General features: G+C 44.8%; 1 protein-coding gene and 1 long non-coding RNA gene across 6 annotated transcripts in view; one reads left to right on the top strand and one right to left on the bottom strand.

The window, feature by feature from the left end:
* Window positions 1-18,837, bottom strand: part of ATP11C (ATPase phospholipid transporting 11C (ATP11C blood group)) — a 194,406-nt gene that overhangs the window by 170,370 nt on the left and 5,199 nt on the right. The window contains exons 2-3 of one of the 2 annotated variants that reach the window (XM_077889005.1): window positions 16,210-16,369; window positions 14,562-14,623 (exon numbers count right to left, since the gene is read on the bottom strand). In XM_077889005.1, the coding sequence (XP_077745131.1) occupies window positions 14,562-14,573 (12 nt within the window). In that variant the 5' untranslated portion in view covers window positions 14,574-14,623; window positions 16,210-16,369. Of the gene's footprint in view, window positions 1-12,207; window positions 12,372-14,561; window positions 14,624-16,209; window positions 16,370-18,837 lie in introns of those variants that run through there. The other variant, XM_077889003.1, reaches the window with a different exon arrangement.
* The window catches only part of LOC144308471 (uncharacterized), a 349,376-nt gene continuing 343,895 nt past the window's right edge, over window positions 13,357-18,837 (top strand). For all 4 annotated transcript variants that reach the window (XR_013374941.1, XR_013374939.1, XR_013374940.1 and 1 more), the window contains exon 1: window positions 13,357-14,518. This is a non-coding gene — a long non-coding RNA (uncharacterized LOC144308471). The remainder of the gene's footprint in view (window positions 14,519-18,837) is intronic.

Raw genomic sequence — 18,837 nt, 5'->3', positions numbered from 1 at the left:
GGTCATTTCCAGAGCACAAATGACCATCAGTACTCAAGATAATAATCTACCACAATGTCCTCACGTAGTGAAAGTCTCTGAAAGTATGCACTCATGATGTAAGTAGGACACAAATAAGCATATACTAGAGGAAGCAGCGTCTTGAAATATTACCCTAGATGCTTCCACCCCAGTTCCTACCCAATTGTTCCTTCACCCCATCAGAAGATTGACGACCACCATCTTTGGGTGATGGATTTCAGAAGAGAGTCCTACAGGAAGATTCCTGTAGCTGTTGTTTTGAAAATCACAAGCTGCCTCACGTCCATTTTTACTTTTCCCTCTCTTAAAGTCTAAATTTCACCACAACAAACATAAGGCATCGAAGACCATGGTTTTGGTCTTTGTTCAGCATTTGGAGTTGGAACCTGTGCCCTCTACATTGACTGATTCCACTGCTCAAAGGACCATAAGCAGTAACTTGGCCCAATTGCTCCAGTAATTGCTTCTTCATGAGGTCACATGTCCCTAAAATTCCATGAACTTCAACACTCTGGGTCTCTTACCACCCGGTTCCTATGCTACCTCTTCTATGAACCCCTCCTCTAGCCACAGCTGAGTGAGATTCAGCACTCTCTTCTCAAGTTGGTCGCACTTACTGTGTGTGCCTCTTAAAAGGACAGCACTGGGACAGCCTGGGTGGCTCAGCCGTTTTGCGCCGCCTTCAGCCCAGAGTGTGATCCTGGAGTCCCGGGATCGAGTCCCACATCGGACTCCCTACATGGAGCCTGCTTCTCCCTCTCTCTCTCGTGAATAAATAAAATCTTAAGGGAAAAAAAAAGGATAGCAAAAAAACAAAAAAACAAAAAAAAACAAAAACAAAAAATAAATAAATAAAAATAAAATAAAATAAAAATAAAAATAAAAAAAAAGGATAGCATTGACTGAAGACCAAATGCCTTGCAAGGAGGCTCATCTTGTATGTTATCTTCTAACAGACTGCAAGCTACTGGAGAGCAGGGCTGTGCCTTACATACGTCTATCGCACAAGTTAGGCATGAGAGTTCAAAGGAAGCCTGTGATTCATATGAATGTTTTCAGAAAAGAAGCCAAAGTAAATTTTGCACTATACTAAGGATCCCTTAATCCATATTATTGCAAACTACATTAATTGTGAAGCTTAAAGAACAACCCCGCTGCTTACACAACAGGTGTATCTTACATAATCTGCTCTACCCAGCTGTTACTTATTTGTGACAGTTCCCTCCTGGCTTCTGCTCCCTGTTGATCTGTAGGATTACTACATCTTTCAGTATGAGTTCCTGATTTATTCCTTGCTCAAATCATAAAACAATTATTAATTTTCCTTTCTGATAACACCAGAAAAAAAAAAAAGGCTAAAACTTAAGAATAACCAGAGATATCCCTGGGGATTTTCATGACTGTAAATCTCAAAAAAAAAAAAAGCACTCCTGGACTAAGGACACCTGGGTGGCTCAGTGGTGTGAGTGACTGCCTTTTGCTCAGGTCTGCCTTTGGCTAAGATCATGATCCCTGGGTCCTGGGTCAAGTCTTGCCCCCCCCCCCCCATCGGGCTCCCAGTAGGGAGCCTGCTTCTTCCTCTGCCTATGTCTCTGCCTCTCTCGGTCTCTCATGAATAAATAAATCAAATCTTTTTTAAAAAAATTCCTGGATTAAAACAGTATTTATAAATATTGCCATAAAATTCAATTATTAACCCAAGAATTTTCCTTTTTTTCTTTTGGCAGTTTTTCCTATATAGTCATCCTTGACTAAATGCTCTTCAGTATGCCTGCATTTGGAACTATATCACCTCCCACCCCAAAATTTTTAAATCAGCTGCCTATGAGCTAACAGCCATGTATAGAATGTGATGGAAGTAATGATGCAAATGAGTGTTGAGACTATGGGTAAATGAATGGAACAAGGAGGGGAGGGGGTAGTAACAAAAATCCAAAAGTCAGGAAAGAATGAAAATCCACGAACTTGGTGATGCTCCAGAGAGGAAACCAGCAAGTGTTGACGCTAAACTGGCAGAAACATCAATACTTCCTGGCTCCCCCACTGAGCGCATCAATTTACCAGCGGCAGGCTGCTCTTCTGCTGCAAGTGACAAAAAGTGAATGCATTCAACAGTATGAAAAAGAATGACCCATAATCCAGAAGCATGGCTGTGTGCAGCAAAGAAAAGGTTGGCAGTGACTGCTGGGAGCCTCAGTCTCAACTCTGCTGCTGATTAGCTTAATGACCACGGGCAAGTCATTTCCCTTTGTTGAAAAATACCCAGATTTTGTATAATGCATAGGAAAGAGTTAACATAGCAGGCCTGAGACTGCTATTCTTAAAAAGGCCTGCTTACAAAGCTGGTACCCAGCTGGGGATTTGGATTTGGGGAAGGTTCCCACCACCTTAAATGGTAAGAGTAGCTAGCTGTGCCTAAACTCTTGGTACAAACAATATGGTTTACGCTAAATCCTGTTTTCCTACTGGGATTCTGGAATTTTAGCACGTACCAGGCAGAGGGGGTCTACATGACCAGGTCCCTCTAAAAACCCTGGGCATGGAGTCTCTAATAAGCTTCCTTGGTAGACAACATTTTACACAAGTTATCACAACTCGTTGCCGGAGGAATGAAGTCAACCTGTGGGACTCTAGTGGGCGAGGACCGCTGGAAGCTGCACCTGGTTTCCTCTAGGCTCAGCCCCATGCACCTTTTCCCTCTGCTGACTTTGCTTTGTATACTTTTGCTCTAATAAATCATAGTTGTGAGCACAACTATATGCTAAGTCCTGTGAGTTCTGCCAATAAGCCATCAAACCTGGGAGTTGTCTGGGGGACCTCTGACACTACGGGCATAGTGTGGAACAGCCTACCAAATACTTGCCCAACAACCTTGTGAAGTAGGTATTATTACATTCATTCTATAGGTGAGGAAAAAGTAAAGTTCAGAGAATGTACACAGAAAATAAATATTTGTGTTTATGACATGGGTTTTCTTAAATTTTAGTGAATTTCAGAACCATCTGGAGTGTTTGCTAAAAATGCAGTTTTTCTGGGACCTATCACCTGAGACTTGGATTCAGTAGGCTGGAGTCCTAGGAATCTGTTTACAATAAGCAACCCAGATGATTCTTATGCAAGCAGTCCAAAGACTACATTTTGATAAACACACTGATGTATACGAACCACAGTGCCCAATTTCCCAAGCTGGGCAGCGAATGGCAGAACTACAACTTGCACCAACCCTTTTAACAAGGCAGAGTCTCCTTTCACAACAAAACTGCTTCTATCCCTTAAATGCTACAGTTCCTCTGGTCTGCTGTCTTCTTGCTACAGGTATTCACCCAACTAATGGCAATGAGGTGCAACCAGGAAAGTATTTTACATTCCTGTCACCAAATACTAAATGATGTCCTGAATTAAAGTAATGCACACTTACCAGGGAACGTCAAGATACACAGCTCTTGAAGAATTAACACCGCAGCTTTGTTTTTCAGAAAAGATTTGATGTGCTGGTGGCAACAGATAATATAAGCTTATGAATGGTATTTAACAAAAAAATATAAATTTGCTTATAATTTCAGAAGTTGAGGACAGTATATTAATTGTAGCTTTTTATGTATGGCCAAGGAAGGGGAAGGTGCTAAAGATAATCTTTTAAATTAAGAAAATAGCTTCATGTGAACGCTAAAGATTTTGATTACTTTTTAAGCAGGCATGAAAGTCTTACTTTTTTTCTGACCATTTTCACTTGTTATTACAGATTCAAACTCAACAATTCAGTTCAAAACCATACAGGAAGTATTTATTGAGCACCTACTGTTTACTTGATGCTACACCAGCTGCAAGATCATTCTCAAGATTGTTTTGATTTTTCTAGGAAATACCAAGGCAAAGACTAGAAACATACAGCCACCGTAATACTTTAACATTTAATGAAGGAGCCTAAAAAAAAAAAAATCTGCTTGAGCAGTGTAGGCCTCACTAATCCTCCTATACTCTATTAAATATATATGGGGCAAAAAAAATTGATGACAATCTGTATTTTACAAATACAGATTAACTTCCCAAATCTGGATATCCACAGTCCAACATCTATAAACCAGATAATCAAGAAGTCAGCCAAACCAGCAATCCATCTATATACACTGCAGTTATCTAGGGGCTGTCTGCCAATGTGCTGGCATAGGGGAACCCACACCCATATCTGCAGTGCTGAGTGCTCATTCATCATTAAACTGCAGTAGTGTTAACATATGCTGCAGTCATGCTAATGTTTGTTTTACAATCACCACTGATCCACCCTTATACCAAGCCAAGAAGGTTAAGAGTTAAGTGAACAGAAATAAACTTGAAAACAGCACCTAATTCACTTATGGAAGCCCAGAAACTCCCTCCACCCAATCAGAAAATTCCTCTCAATCTCAGAGTCCAGATGCAAAAGATTAATCCATATAAAGCACTACAGATGTACAGGAAACTCCACCTCCTTGATGGAAAAAAACTAGTATTTTTATTTTGCACCCCATGCTTTCACCCTCTTTGGGGAGAACTGATCAACCATGTTAGACAAGCAATCAGCCTTGATGATTTTTCCCACAAAACAGTATATGAATTCATTCATGGGCTAGTTCTTTGCATATCATCCAGACAGAGGGAAGTTAGTCAGTCATGGCTTTCCCAGGGGCCACATGGGCCATCCTTTACCTCCCAGAACCCACTGCCCATTTGGTGGTTAACTGGTAGACTAGATAAGGAAACAGGCTCGTCTGGACAGCTGCATCAATATGAAAATGGCCAGCTCTACCTGCCCAAATTTCACCTCTGCTAAAAGTTCATTAGCACTGGAAACTATCTGATTTGTAGGCACTCAATATTGCCCACTAATAAAGGGCTGAATATGAAGAGTAGCCATAAACAGGAGCAAATGATAAACCTTTATAGAAGGTATTTAGAAGACCTTTAGAATTATATGCTTCTTAATTTAAAAAATCAGGAAAAAAGGACAGAATTTGTTATATAATTTAATAGTAAGTAAGTAGTATTTATTTCAAGTAATAGTGACTCATCCCTAAAAGGTTTCCCACCTTACACAGAATGAGACTAGCATCTATTTGCAAAAGAGCAGTTTGCCATGTATAGGTTATATTGAAGGGTCAAACGCAACAGATTCCTTTTTATTTAAAATCCAAAAACCAGGGCAGCCCAGGTGGCTCAGCAGTTTGGCGCCGCCCTCAGCCCAGGGTGTGATCCTGGAGACCAGGGATCAAGTCCCACGTCAGGCTCCCCGCGTGGAGCCTGCTTCTCCCTCTGCCTCTCTCTCGGTCTCTGTGTCTCTCATGAATAAATAAATAAAAAGCTTTAAAAAAAAAAAACCCAAAACATAAAAAATAAAATAAAATCCAAAAACCATAAAATAACTAAGATTTTGCACTCTATTTTTGGTAGAAAGAAAAACGATAAGCATAGAACAGTAACTTAATTGTGAAAATCAAGTTTCATGGTATGTTATAAATGTGTTAGAGACAGTGTAATCACCATGTCCTCCTCTTTATCTATAGCTGTGTATGTAATAATAATTAAGGCCTCTCAAGACAGGGACTTGTCTTGCTCACCCATTTGTCCACAGGGCCTATCATAGTACCCTACACATAGTAGGTGTTCCGCGAATATTTGTTGAATGAAATAAAGCTCTGCAAGATCATGAAATGACATAACCATCTAAGAAAGATTATACTATGGTCAGTATAGTTTAGGTACTAAGTGTATTTATTCTAACACTTAGAAAATTGGTAATCAGTATATGATATACACCAATGTTTAGGTTCTGATCTCTCAATTTGAATGTGTGTGGGGGAGGGGAGGGGAGGTCCACCACACCAACAAGCAATTCTCAGACCAAACACCAGCTGTGGTGTCTTAAAATTCAACTCAATTCTTTTTTTTTTTAAGATTTTATTTATTCATATGAGAGAGAAAGAGAGAGAGAGAGAGGCAGAGACGCAGGCAGAGGGAGAAGCAGGCTCCATGCAGGGAGCCTGATGCGGGACTTGATCCCGGGACTCTAGGATCACGCCTTGGGCCCAAGGTAGACACTCAACCCCTGAGCCACCCAGGGACCCTGCAATTCAACTCAGTTCTGAAAGTATCTACCCAGAGGTAGCATCAGATCTCCCCAGCTAAGGGTTCAGTCCTACGAGACTGTCCACACTTCTCCTCACTTCATATGCCAGTCACCAAGGCGACATTACTGTCCCTGCTTCTGACCAACCAACTGCCAATGGGAGGTTCCAAAGACCCCCATCTTGGGTTTCAGCCACCAGACCCAAGTTTATAACCTCCTCCTCAGGTTCTACTCATTTGCTAGAGCCACTCACAGGACTCAGAGAAACATTTTAGTAGATTCCTAGTGTATTATAAAAGTGTATAACACAGGAAGAGCCAGATGGAAGAGAAGCATAGAGCTAGGTCTGGGGAAAGGGTGCAGGGCTTTCATGTCCTCTGCAGGTGCACCACTATCCCAAATTTCCACATGTTCCCCAACCTGGAAGGTCTCCAAATCCTGTCCTTTTGGGTTTTTATGGAGCTTTCGTTACTGAGGCAAGACTGATTAACTCATTGGCCACTGGCGATAAAACTCAATCTTCAGGCCCTCTCCCCACCCCAGAGGTCAGGGGGTGGGGCTGAGAGTTCTAACCCTCTAATCACAAGGCTGGATCCCCTGGCAACCAGCCCCCAACCAGAGGCGCTTTCCAAAAGTCACCTCATTAACATAACAAAGGACACCTTTATTGCCTTCACCACAGGAAATTCCAAGGATTTTAGGAGCTCTGGGAAAGAAACCAAATGTATAGATACATATATCTTCTGATAAATCACAGTATCACACCCAATTAACTAGAACTCATTCTTTAATCATTCTTCATAAGGAATTTGCTATAAATATCATCGCCTATAAGTGATAGTTATTATTTATGTGAAACACATAAAGTTGTTCATTCAAAAACTATTTATCAAACTCCTACTACGCACTTGGCACATTGCTAAGTGTTTCTGCCCCCAGCAGCTTTCAGACTAGGGCAGCCTTTCTCAAATGGAATTCCTCATCTGCGGATGCAAGTATAGGGGACAAATTATTATACACAATGAATGCCCTAGGGCGTGAGAGCTTAATTCTTAAAAAAAACTGGGATGCCTGGGTGGCTCAGCAGTTGGGCAGCTGCCTTCGGCTCAGGTCGTGATCCAGGGGATCTGGAATCGAGTCCTGCATCGGGCTCCTGCAAAGAGCCTGCTTCTCCCTCTGCCTATGTCTCTGCCTCTTTCTCTGTGTCTCTTGTAATAAATAAATCTTTTTTTTTTTAAGATTTTATTTAGGAGAGACACAGAGAGAGAGAGGCAGAGACACAGGCAGAGGGAGAAGCTGGCTCCATGCAGGGAGCCCGACGTGGGACTCGACCCCGGGTCTCCAGGATCAGGCCCTGGGCTGAAGGCAGGTGCTCAACCACTGAGCCAGCCACCAGAGATCCCTAAATAAATCTTAAAAAAAAAAAAAAAAACTGATCTAGGGTGCCACACAAGTTAAAAGGAAATTACAGAAAGATTTAAAAAAAAAAAAAGGTTCCTTTTAGGGGCACCTGGGTGGCTCAATGGTTGAGCTTCTTCTGCCTTTGGTTCAGGTCCTAATCCCGGGGTCCTGGGATCTGGCTTCACTGTCTGCCTATGCCTCTCCCTGTGTCTCTCATGAATAAATAAAATCTTAAAAAAAAAAAAAAAAAAAAAAGGTTGCTTTTAGTAAGGTCAAATTCAACTGTTAAACCTAGCCATGTATGGGTGGGTGAAAGGATGGGTGAAATAGATGAAGGGGGGGGGATGAAGAGTATACTAATCTTGATGAGCACTAAGTAATATATATGGTACACCTGAAACTAATATAACACCGTCTGTTAACTACACTGGAATTAAAAAAAAAATAGCCCAGCCATGTATGAACTACCTGGTAGGAGCCAAGATGCACAGACTACTTGTAAGGCTTGTGTGAATGCAAAAATACACACATTTGAAAAAATTTCTAAAAATAATAAAATGAACTCATCAATATTTTCCAAGCTCAGCAACGTCAGGCCAAGGTTTTTAGTAAAGTGAAACGGGGCAACAAAAGCTTAATTACCCTGATAATTAAAGGAGGAAATGGAGACTCTTCTTGCTTAAAAAAAAAAAAAAAAAAAAAAAAAAAAAACCAGCAATTACTTGAATTATTTTATTAATTACCTCCGATACTGCTTCACTAGACTTGCCTTGGACTCAAAGTAATAAATTAGCTACCGATTTAATTAATTATTTTTAATATTTTGGGTCTTATTTTGAATTTTCATTCTACCTTATGCAGTCTAATTGCCTTCCAGTCCTGGGCCTCTTTGATTCGACGTTTTCTGTGCGATAGTACTACATGCTGCATGCTTCGTGGAACCAAAGCAGTTTGAGAGCTTCTAGAATCAGAGACAAATTTCTTCCAGGAATTCACATACTCACAATTTAAGCTTTCATTTATCAATGACCCAGAAATTCATGCCTGTTTAATATCTGACAAATGACACTGACGGCATCTACTTGGCCAACTCCCCCGCATCTACTTAAAGAATATCTTATTTTGAATCTTTAGCATGAAGTAATGTCAAAAAGGTCGAAGGTGGGGAGGGCACCTGTCTGGCTCAGTTGGTGGAGCATGTGTTGCTTAATCTTGGAGTTGTGATTTTTAACTCCACGTTGGGTGTGGAGATTAAAAATAAAACCTTTGGGGATGCCTGGGTGGCTCAGGTCGTTATCCCAGGGTCCTGGGATGGAGTCCCACATGGGCTCCCTGCATGGAGCCTGCTTCTCCCTCTGCCTGTGTCTCTGCCTCTGTCTTTCTGGGTCTCTCATAAATAGGTAAATAAAATCTTTAAAAAATAAATAATAAATAAAACCTTTGGGAGGAGGAATTCTTGCCGTTTAGACTCTCATTACGCCTTTATTTTAATTTTTATTTATTTATGATAGTCACACACAGAGAGAGAGAGAGAGAGGCAGAGACACAGGCAGAGAGAGAAGCAGGCTCCATGCACCGGGAGCCCGATGTGGGATTCGATCCCGGGTCTCCAGGATCGCGCCCTGGGCCAAAGGCAGGCGCCAAACCGCAGCGCCACCCAGGGATCCCTCATTACGCCTTTAAACCCATGTGAAAATCCTACTGTAATCATCAGGAACTTTATGAAGAGTGAAAGGTTAACATAAAAATCCCTGACCCCTAAGTCTCAACTGGTCCAGACTTCCAAGTAAACATGCCTTTAAAGGAAATAAATTGTATAGACAAAGCTACTCTTTTTTATTTATTATATTTATGGAAAATGGAGATGTTGATTGGGAACAGGTGGTGCTTTTATTATACTCAGACACCCAACTCTTAAGTCTTTTAAGACACCCCCTACATGCCTAAACCCTAAAATCCTACACCAAATCCACCAATTTCTTTCTACCTCAAAACTGTCAAAAGGAAAAGTCTTAATTCATTAGAAAAAAAAAAAAAAAAGGAAGTCAAGTCAAGGCCACATCTTTAAGAAAAACAGTGAAGCACTATTTCTTTTAGCTTGAAATTGGAGAACCTAGGGAAATAAATGGCATTTTTTAAGACGATTCAGTAAACCCTACTGAGCCATAGAAGATGATGCTACTCCCAAGAGAAATTTACTTCCCATGTCAGGATTAAAATGTAAAGCCCTATCCCAACATGTACCTAGTTTTCAGTGATCAACAGATAAAATCAACACCACTGTAATTCATATCATATTCAAAGTCAACTTTAGACATATATAGGCACACAAAAAAAGACAATTTGAAAGGAATTCACAGACCCACTTCTGAAATATGAAAGCCATCATAAGACAGCACACAACTTGAACTGTATCTACATTGCCGTGTAAGTCTCAAAGTCCAACCTAGATCTTAAATTGTAGCCTTCTAGTGATTTAAATGGGAGTGCTCTTCAAATAATCTCCACCAGGCAAAAGATGAGGACAGCAGACTTACTGATCTAGGGGGGAGACAATTTGCCTCCCTCCCCAATTTGGAAGTCATTCTTTAGCAATGAGTATTCAATATTTCACATTCAGTCCAGGGGTTTGCAGATTAATCCCTTGCCCTATGCCTACAGCTCAGATACAACTCCTGAGAACCTTCCAGCTTACTGCACTGGTACAAATTCCCAAGACTTACCATAGTCATGGTTGCGCAGGAAAATGCAAGCAGTCGGGTATTTCAGACGAACAATGAGGTCAAAGCTCATTTCAGTGTGAGCGTAAGTGATTCTCTGCAGAGATCTTGGTCGAGGATGCAAAGTACTAGCCTCAAACCTGCAGGCTGGCACCTCAACAACTGCTGCAAATTCTACTGCATGCCCTAGCTTCCTGGGCCAGCACTGCTTAATTACCAGACTGATACAATGCAGATCACTCTTAGCAAAAGAAAAGCAAAGGGGGCTTTTTTGGCCAATTCTTGGGTGGTACGGTTTCAAATGTTCGAATCCTCGAAAAAAAAAAATTGGGGATGTCAGCATCTCAATTTTAAAACAATGAATTATTAACCAGAGTCCAGTTGCTTTCGACTATTTAAGTGCCAAGTGAAAAGATTATTCTTCTCCAAATATTACGATTAGCTCTTTGTCACTTTTTCCTTTTTTTTTTTTTTTTGTCAGCACCAAACAACACTCCAAGATCACAAGAATCTATGTGAAATAGAACTATGAAGTACAATGGTTTTGTATCTTCTCAGGCTAAATGTGAGAAACCAATTTTAGTCACTTGCTCTAGCAAGGCATTCAGTACAAGCCAATTCCTATAGATTTCAAGATTCTTGCTATGTACAACCTCTTTCGCTCTGTGCCACAGGTAACCTGCTCCAATTTCATTAAAACAGGTTTCTGGGGGAGGTAAACATTTAGAAAAACATGAATATAGCACTACTGTGATGATATCTTCAAAAGGGATGTGCAATTATTTCTTTTAGTCGGGGTTCATTTGTGAAAGTTTCAAAGGCAGAAAAAAACGAGAGCAAATTCACCCGACGCCTGAAAAATGTTAGCAATGCTTCGATTGGGAATAGTCACACGAAAAGGGCCAAATCGACAAGTTCTCAGACATGTATTTCAATGGAGCGCACGGCACTGAACCATTTTTCTGAACGACTGAAAAAAAAATCAAAATTTACAGATGAGCCCTTTCTTTCACATCATTGGCAGAAATAAAATCCTATTCCCGCCACCTCATCTTGCAATTAAGGAAGTTGCTACAAATAGCAGCACACAAGTAAATGGTCCCTGCCTTGCTCCATTCTTAATGTACGCTCTAGGAGTAAACAGGTTACTCAAAAAAGTCAGTAGCCAGAAATTCGCTTTTTCCCTAACGCCAGACTCCCACGGAAATGCAGCTCCGCTTTTCGGGGGATCTGGAAGGGGTGATCGTGGACGGAGGAGTGCAGCCAGAGCCTGCCTTTTCTCACGGGCTCAAGGTCCGGGGGTTCCGTGGCCGCTGAGGTTTCAGAAGCGGCGGTGCAGCCTCCTCGCGTCGGCACATCCACCCAACCCACCCTGACGATCGCCCTCGCTTTCATTAGACCCCAAAGGTGAGCTGCTTAGGCGGGGGCTCCAAAGTTTGCTGGGCCTCTGGTCAGCCGACCCCCGCCCGGCCGATCCCGGGCAAGGCTGAGCCCTGCCCAAGCCTGCAGCTCCCTCACTCCCCAGGTCTTTTTTTGGGACACAGTGACAGGTCTAGGTTTACCTCCATGTGCTCGTGGCAGAGGAAACAAAAGAAAGCAGCCTCCCTGATAATAAAACGCCATGTTCGACTAATTGGCAACCCGAGGGGCCCCCGGACCGGTGCCTCCGGGAACCCCACCACCATCGGGGCCGAGGGCGGCCCCCGTCGGAGACGGAGTTTGTAACGCCCCGGGAAGCTCGGGCGAAATCGTCCGGGGGGAGGGGGACGCCGGGAGCCCTACCTGCCTCCCCGCCCCGGCCGCCCGGGCAACGTGGTTCAGTTAAACCCTAAAAGGGGGGGGGTGGTGCTGTGGTGGCTCCCAGGGCTACAATGATCCTTTCACGAAATTGCTCCGAGGGAGCCGGCGAAGGGCCGGCGAGCAAGCCGACCGCACGCGTGGAGCCGCAGCGAGTGTACTTACAAAACGATTAAAGCTCCGGCGGAACATCGCGACGAAGGCTGCCGGGCGCCGAGCTGGGCTCTACTGAGCGGTCCGGGAGGGCGCCGTCCACGACTCACACTGCGGCGCGGGCCGGCGGCGTGGGGCGGGCGGCGAGGCGGGCGGCCCCGCCACCGCCTGCCCTCCTGGCTCTGCGCGCTCCCCCGCCCCCCAGCCGCCCGCGCCCTCGCGCCCGGCGCCCGCCCCGCCTCACTCGCAGCCCGCCCCCGGCCCGCCCGTCCCGGGGGCGGCCGCCCCGCCGCTCCCCCTGCTCGGGGCCCCGGCCCGCCGCCCCGCCGCTCCCGCAGCAGCCCGCCGAGAAGGCGAGCCTGGCGCGCGGGGGAGGGATGGCGGAGGAGCGCTAGGCTCCTCCCGCGGGGAGGGGGGCGCCCCAAGCTCTCCGCCTGCGCCGGGCTCGGCACCCCGCCGTCTGCGCTCTTTCCCGGCGCAGCGCCACCGCCCTCCCTCCCCGCCGGCCTCGGCGGCCAGCCCGCGTGCTTCCGCCCCACTCCCGGCACGGGGGACCCTCCCGGGGCACCCCGCGCCTCGCCTCAGCCCCGCGCTACTCCCCCGGCCCGGCCCTAACTCCACCGCGGCAGCGCTGGGCTCGCAGCCCCTTCTCGGTGCGCGGCGGCCGCTCCGCCCCGCGCTCTCGTCCCGGAACCGGGCTGGGGAACCACTGTGCAGTCCGCCGGCCCGCCCCGAGCACGCGAGGCAGCCGGGCTCCCCGCTACGCGGCGGGGAGGAGCCAGGCTCGCAGGGAGGAGTGGGGACGGGCAGGCACCGTGGGGACCCCAGCGCGGGCAGGGCGGAGCGGGGGGACTAGTTATGAAAGCCGCCCCCTCCTCATCTGCAAAGGTGCGGGTGTCCCCACGACCCTGGCTCCGCTCCCACCTACGCGGCTTTCCCTCCTCCACTTCTTTCTCCCGTCCTGCCTCCCCACCTAAGCCGTCTTACTTCCACTTTCTCTATGAGGTTGTAAAGTCGGGCTTTGTGTCGCTGCTGCTGCGCAGCGGGGCGGGATTTCCCTGCCACCCCCCCGCCCCAAGCCCCTCCCCCTGGCTCCCTCCTCCGCGCATCTCCCAGAGCATCCTGGGAGTCGTAGTCCGACCTGCCCCCGTTCCGCCTCGTACTGCGGGCTGGGAGCTCCCCCACTCGCCCGGACCGGGTTTGCCCGGAGGGTTGAGGGAGGAAGCGGCAGAGACCGCCGGGCCGAACCGCGGATCTCGCGCCGGCTGGCTGTGGCGGCCAGGAGCCGCCTGGGAGATCCCCGCGGTGAGACCTGTGAGGAGGACAAACGAGGCGAAGCCGCGAGTGCTGAGAGCCTTCCCTAGGACGCAAAATTTATGCTCCAGGAAACCCTCTACCCTCTCGGCTCCGAGGTTAGAGCCGCAGTTTGTGAGACTTTAAACATGAAATATAAAGTTTGAATCCAGAGTTGCCACGAGACCGGGCGTCCCAACCCCCGCCTCTCCCGGTTTGCGCCGCCCTTTTGGCTCGTCCCGAGGCTGCTGGAGAAGAACTTCCAGATTCCTCTATAAAAGTAAAGATGAAATAAGTGGAGAGTTGAGAAACGTGTACTCGAGCCTCCTGCCGCGCCACATTCCCCCAGTTTAGAGCTGGGGACAGGGTGCAGCGACACCACGGGCCTCCCCCTCGTGAAGGTCGTGAAGGGCCTTTGCTGCTGGGCACAGGCGCTTCTTCTCCTCTCTGGGGTCTAGACTCATTTCAACAAATCTTTCCTGGGCATTTTCTTGGCACCAGGCACTGTGCGAGGGGCCGGACACGCGACTTCTTAAAAGACCTCCCCAACGGGGTGGTTGCAATCTAATCCGGGGGACAGCGACGTGCAAAAACCACGTTTGAAAGCAATGGCTGCTAGAATAGACTCCAAGTGCTGGGGTGTAAATAGAGCAGAGCGACACTGCGTCTGAAAAGGGGCTGGGGGACGCTTTCCTGAAGGCCCTAGAGTTTGAGCTGGACCCTGAAACCTGGGAAGGCGGAGACTGCACTGGACCTTGAAACGTGGGAAGGTTTTAGAGGGTGTGACCAAAGGAGCCCAGTGCCCAGTGGGCAAAGTCCAGGCCGAGGGCGAGGGCAGTGAGAAGGCTCAGGGTAAGCGAAGAAAAAGAACACGGGTCGCGGCAGACGCCCGGGATGTGTGGGCGGGGCGGCCCCACTGAACATTTAAACCCCAAAGGATCTTCAGAAACACCCTATGAAGTTTGAACTTGAGTCTGTGTGAGCAGTGAGTAGCCCATCCCCAGTGAAGTGCCAATGCAAGAGACTTGAGGTATGTTCCTGAACTGTCTCAATTGCCAAGAAGAAATACTTACGATTGGAAACATGTCTGGTTCTTTCCCTTCTATGGTTCCTTCCGGTTTGTTCACACCCGAGGCTAGATCGAATGATTTTGTAAGATTTATGTTAAATGTATACTAATCAGATATTAGGATATTTGATTTTATTGGCAAAATGGATCTAAGGTTTTGCTCTCTACTGTTTCAAAGATCTATTTTCAAATAGAGTTTATTTTCTGGCTTTACTTTATTGAACACAACAACTAATATAATTTGATTCACTAATTATTTGTTGAACACCTACTATGTGTTCAACACCCGCCAGCCAGGTGTCTCCCAAACAGATCAACTTTTTAAAAAGCTAGAAAAGGAGGGGCACCTGGCTGGCTCAGCTGGTAGAGCATGTGACTCTTGATCTAGTAGAGTTTGAACCTCCTCCCACCCACATTGATGTTGAGGTTACTTAAAAAAAAAAAACGCAGGCAGTACCCGTGGCCCAGCGGTTTAGCACCGCCTTCCGCCTGGGGTGTGATCCTGGAGCCTCGGGATCGAGTCCCACGTCAGGCTCCCTGCATGGAGCCTGCTTCTCCTTCTGCCTGTGTCTCTGCCTCTGTGTGTCTCTTGTGAGTAAATAAGATATTTTAAAAATTAAAAAAAAACACACACAATGGGGCAGCCCAGGTGGCTCCACGCTTTTGGGCCACCTTCAGCCCAGGGCCTGATCCTGGAGACCTGGGATCGAGTCCAATATAAGGCTCCCTGCATGGAGCCTGCCTCTGCCTCTCTCTCTCTTTCTCTCCCTCTCTCATGAATGAATGAATGAATAAATAAATAAAATCTAAAAAAAAAAAGAAAAAAATTTACAAATAAATTAAAAATTAGGGAACTAGAATTTTATTTTGCAGTATTCTCTCACACACCATCATGTATTATCTCATATGCCATTGTTGTTGTCCTGCTTAATAGTATAGCAGTATTGTTGGTCAGATTTTCATTTGTTATTGTAATTCTGCTATCTCTACGTCCTAATTATTTCATCACAACACCTACACTCATGGGTCCGGACTAACTTGCCTGACTATAAAAATGCAACCCACACAAATCAAAATATGCTCAGCAAAACATGAAATTTATGCAAGGCAATTTCTTCCCATATCCAAACCCAACTTGAAATTACAGTTCCTCGCATAAGCACCCTCTAGAATTACTTTTCCTTTGTGAGCTTCTTTAAGACAAGAAGAAATTATTTTTCTTCTCTTCAGTACCTCTTCACAGTTTCCAAAGAAAACCTAGGTGTTGTGGAAAGCTGTTGTCAATGACTATGAAAAGCAAACCCATCAGCCAGCATTTTTCATTTGGCCAACTGCATAAACAGAACTGCAAAAACTAACTTCCTCTTGCCTAAACTGTCAGAACCCGTGGTATATAACACCAACTCTTGTGGTGTATCAGCTGACTGCAGCAGAAGCCCCAGTCTCCTGCAGGCTGGAATCCCAAGGAAGCAGTCTCCCGTCCTTATTACCGTCTTGACTACACAAAATACTGACTATCTGAAAAAGGGAAAGTGTTCTTCCCCCACCATTTCAATTCTGCTGCCCCATTTCTATGCAAGCCCCTCAGAAGCCCTCCTCTGTTGCTTCCTTTACTCTTTGCCACCTTTACCTCAACCCCTCAGAAATCTCACCATGGCAAATAGGCAGAACGACTGGTAGGGCACAGGACGAGCTCCACACTTGGGAAGGAGGGGAGCAAACTGCTCCCAGGATCAGTCAGTTAGTTGGTCAGCGATTCATGGATCCAGCAGGAAGGGAATGGTGAGAAGGAGACGGTTTTTCCATCTAATACTAAAAAATGAAAAAAAAGAGAGAGGAAAAAATTGAGGCTGTTATATCAGCATCTAAATCACTGCCATCAGCAAGTTGAAGAAATTTAACTGTTTCTGCTGAGCTTTCAAACATACTTCATAAGACTACCTTTTGCCCATTTGAAATTTCTTTCTCCCTTCCAAGTCTGCCCTAACATTTATTTTTTTCCTGACACTTATATAAAACTGATTTTAATCCATATCTTCGTTTTAAAAATTTTATTTGTTTATTCATGAGAGACAGAGAGAGAGAGGCAGAGACAAAGGCAGAGGGAGAAGCAGGCTCCCCGTAGGGAGTCCTGATGAGAGACTCGATCCCATCCCGGGATCACGACCTGAGCCAAAGGCAGATGCTCAACCACTGAGCCACCCAGGTGCCCATATCCATATCTTCCTAATTATTGGCTCTCTCCAATTCATTCTGCACACTGCAACCCCAGAAATCTTTGGAAGACAGATCAAGTCACTCCCCTACTTAATGACTTTTCAGTAGCTTCTTACACCTTAGGATAAGTCCCAAATCTTGCATTAACATCACCCACAAGGCCCTGAATTCTCTGACCCCTGACTTCCTTTCTAGCATAAGGTAGGCCTACTTTCCCTCTCAGTTACCAAGCTCCACCTCACTGGCCACTTTTCATCCCTTGAGTTCCCAAAGCACCTTTTCCCCTGACAGCTTTTGCACATGCAACCATCTCCACTGGAATGCATTCATGGACTTTGCTATTCATCCTTCAGATCTCAGCTTAAATGTCACTTTGTCAGATAAGATCAGGGCTCCCTGTTGTAGTGCTCCAAATAGCCTGTATTAATTACATCGAGGGCACTGACAAATTCGGTTAGTAATCATGGAGAACAGCAGAAGTCCAAAGGGATTGTGGATGATCTAATGTTGTTTTGCTTTTCAAAATGGAGAAGTAGGTTCATTCTAGTAATCATGAAACCAAAGGCATGTAAGCTAGAACTGACTATTAAAAGGATGGGGTATTTTAGTACAGTGGAAGAGAAGAGGCAATTTCTAGGAACCACAATGAATTCACCGAGATACAGTCTGGCCTTTAAGATTCTGAGAAAATTATTTCTAATTCAGAATTCTACATCCTCCCAAACTATATTGGGAGGATAGACAGAGAAAAGGTTAGAGACAGAAGATGATATGGCATAAGAAGAGTGAAATTTAATCTTCCATAATAAATCTTTAAGTCAAAATATATCAGTATAGTTATATTATTTAGAAATAAGGAGGTAAACACCAGAAGAAGCAGCTAAAATAATGAAAAGTATTTGCCACTAGGAGCATAGACTGAGAATGGAAAATAATAGGATAAGAGACTTACTTGTTTTCTCTTTATGAGTCTTATAACTAACCTTTAAACTATGAGCATGCATTATTTTCATAAAAAATAAAAAGTCTGAAAATACAAACAGCGTTTGGACGTGTAGACAGGAAATAGGAGAACATTCTAACCAAGATAGAAGGCACTGATGTAGAGGTGAAAATATTCTAGTAAATGGTAAGTAGACTTGCCTACAGGAGCAATGGGTCCATGTTGAGGAGTGGTAAATGATATAAAATTTAAACCTCACTTCTCAGGAAGTGACCAGAATATACATTCCATCCTATAAGAGAGTAAATCAAGAAAGAGGAAGTCATGAGATCCAGAAAATTGGATAAACATAAAAGAGAGGTGAAGGGAATTCCCCAAATGATAATGAAAGAAAGTTTAGGTAGACAGCTGTGTGGCACATCTAGAGAGCAAGCAGGCTAGTGTAGAGTGGTAAGATGGAGGGATACAGGAGGGATGTCTCTAAAGAAAAAATTTTTGAAAATTAACTGATAGATTACCTGATATGTTTGACCATGTGGAGAATAGTATTCAGAAAGGTTTTACAGTTTTATGGGAAATTAGTGAAGAATTAGTGATTAATATATAGAAAATAAAGCCAACTAAGAAAAACCAAGGCAGTTTGTAACTAGGACAAACTGAAAGTTGCACAAAAAAGTAAATGGGTCTGGGACACCTGGGTGGCTCAGCAGTTGAGTGTCTGCCTTTGGCTCAGGGTGTGATCCCAGAGTTCCGGGATCAAGTCCCACATCAAGCTCCCTGCATGGAGCCTGCTTCTCCCTCTGCCTATGTCTCTGCCTCTCTTTCTCTGTATCTCTCATGAATAAATAGATAAAATCTTTAAAAAAAAAAAAAGTAAATGAGTCGTGGTGATAAAATGCTACTTGGCTCCAAAGTGAAAGACATTTACATAGCCATCACAATGAAAGCACTGTCTTACTGATTACCAAATTGCAACTCTTTTGTAGTATGAAGGGAACACAAGTTGGAAAGAATGGTGTTATAAGAGTCTAAATCTGTATCTTTCATAATAAGAAGGCAATAAGTACTACCTAAAAATTGAAAGATCAAGAAACATCAATATATCACGTAGATATGCAGA

Source organism: Canis aureus, chromosome X, assembly GCF_053574225.1.
Source record: "Canis aureus isolate CA01 chromosome X, VMU_Caureus_v.1.0, whole genome shotgun sequence".
Classification (NCBI taxonomy): Eukaryota; Metazoa; Chordata; class Mammalia; order Carnivora; family Canidae; genus Canis; species Canis aureus.
This window is presented reverse-complemented; position numbering and strand designations above follow the sequence as displayed.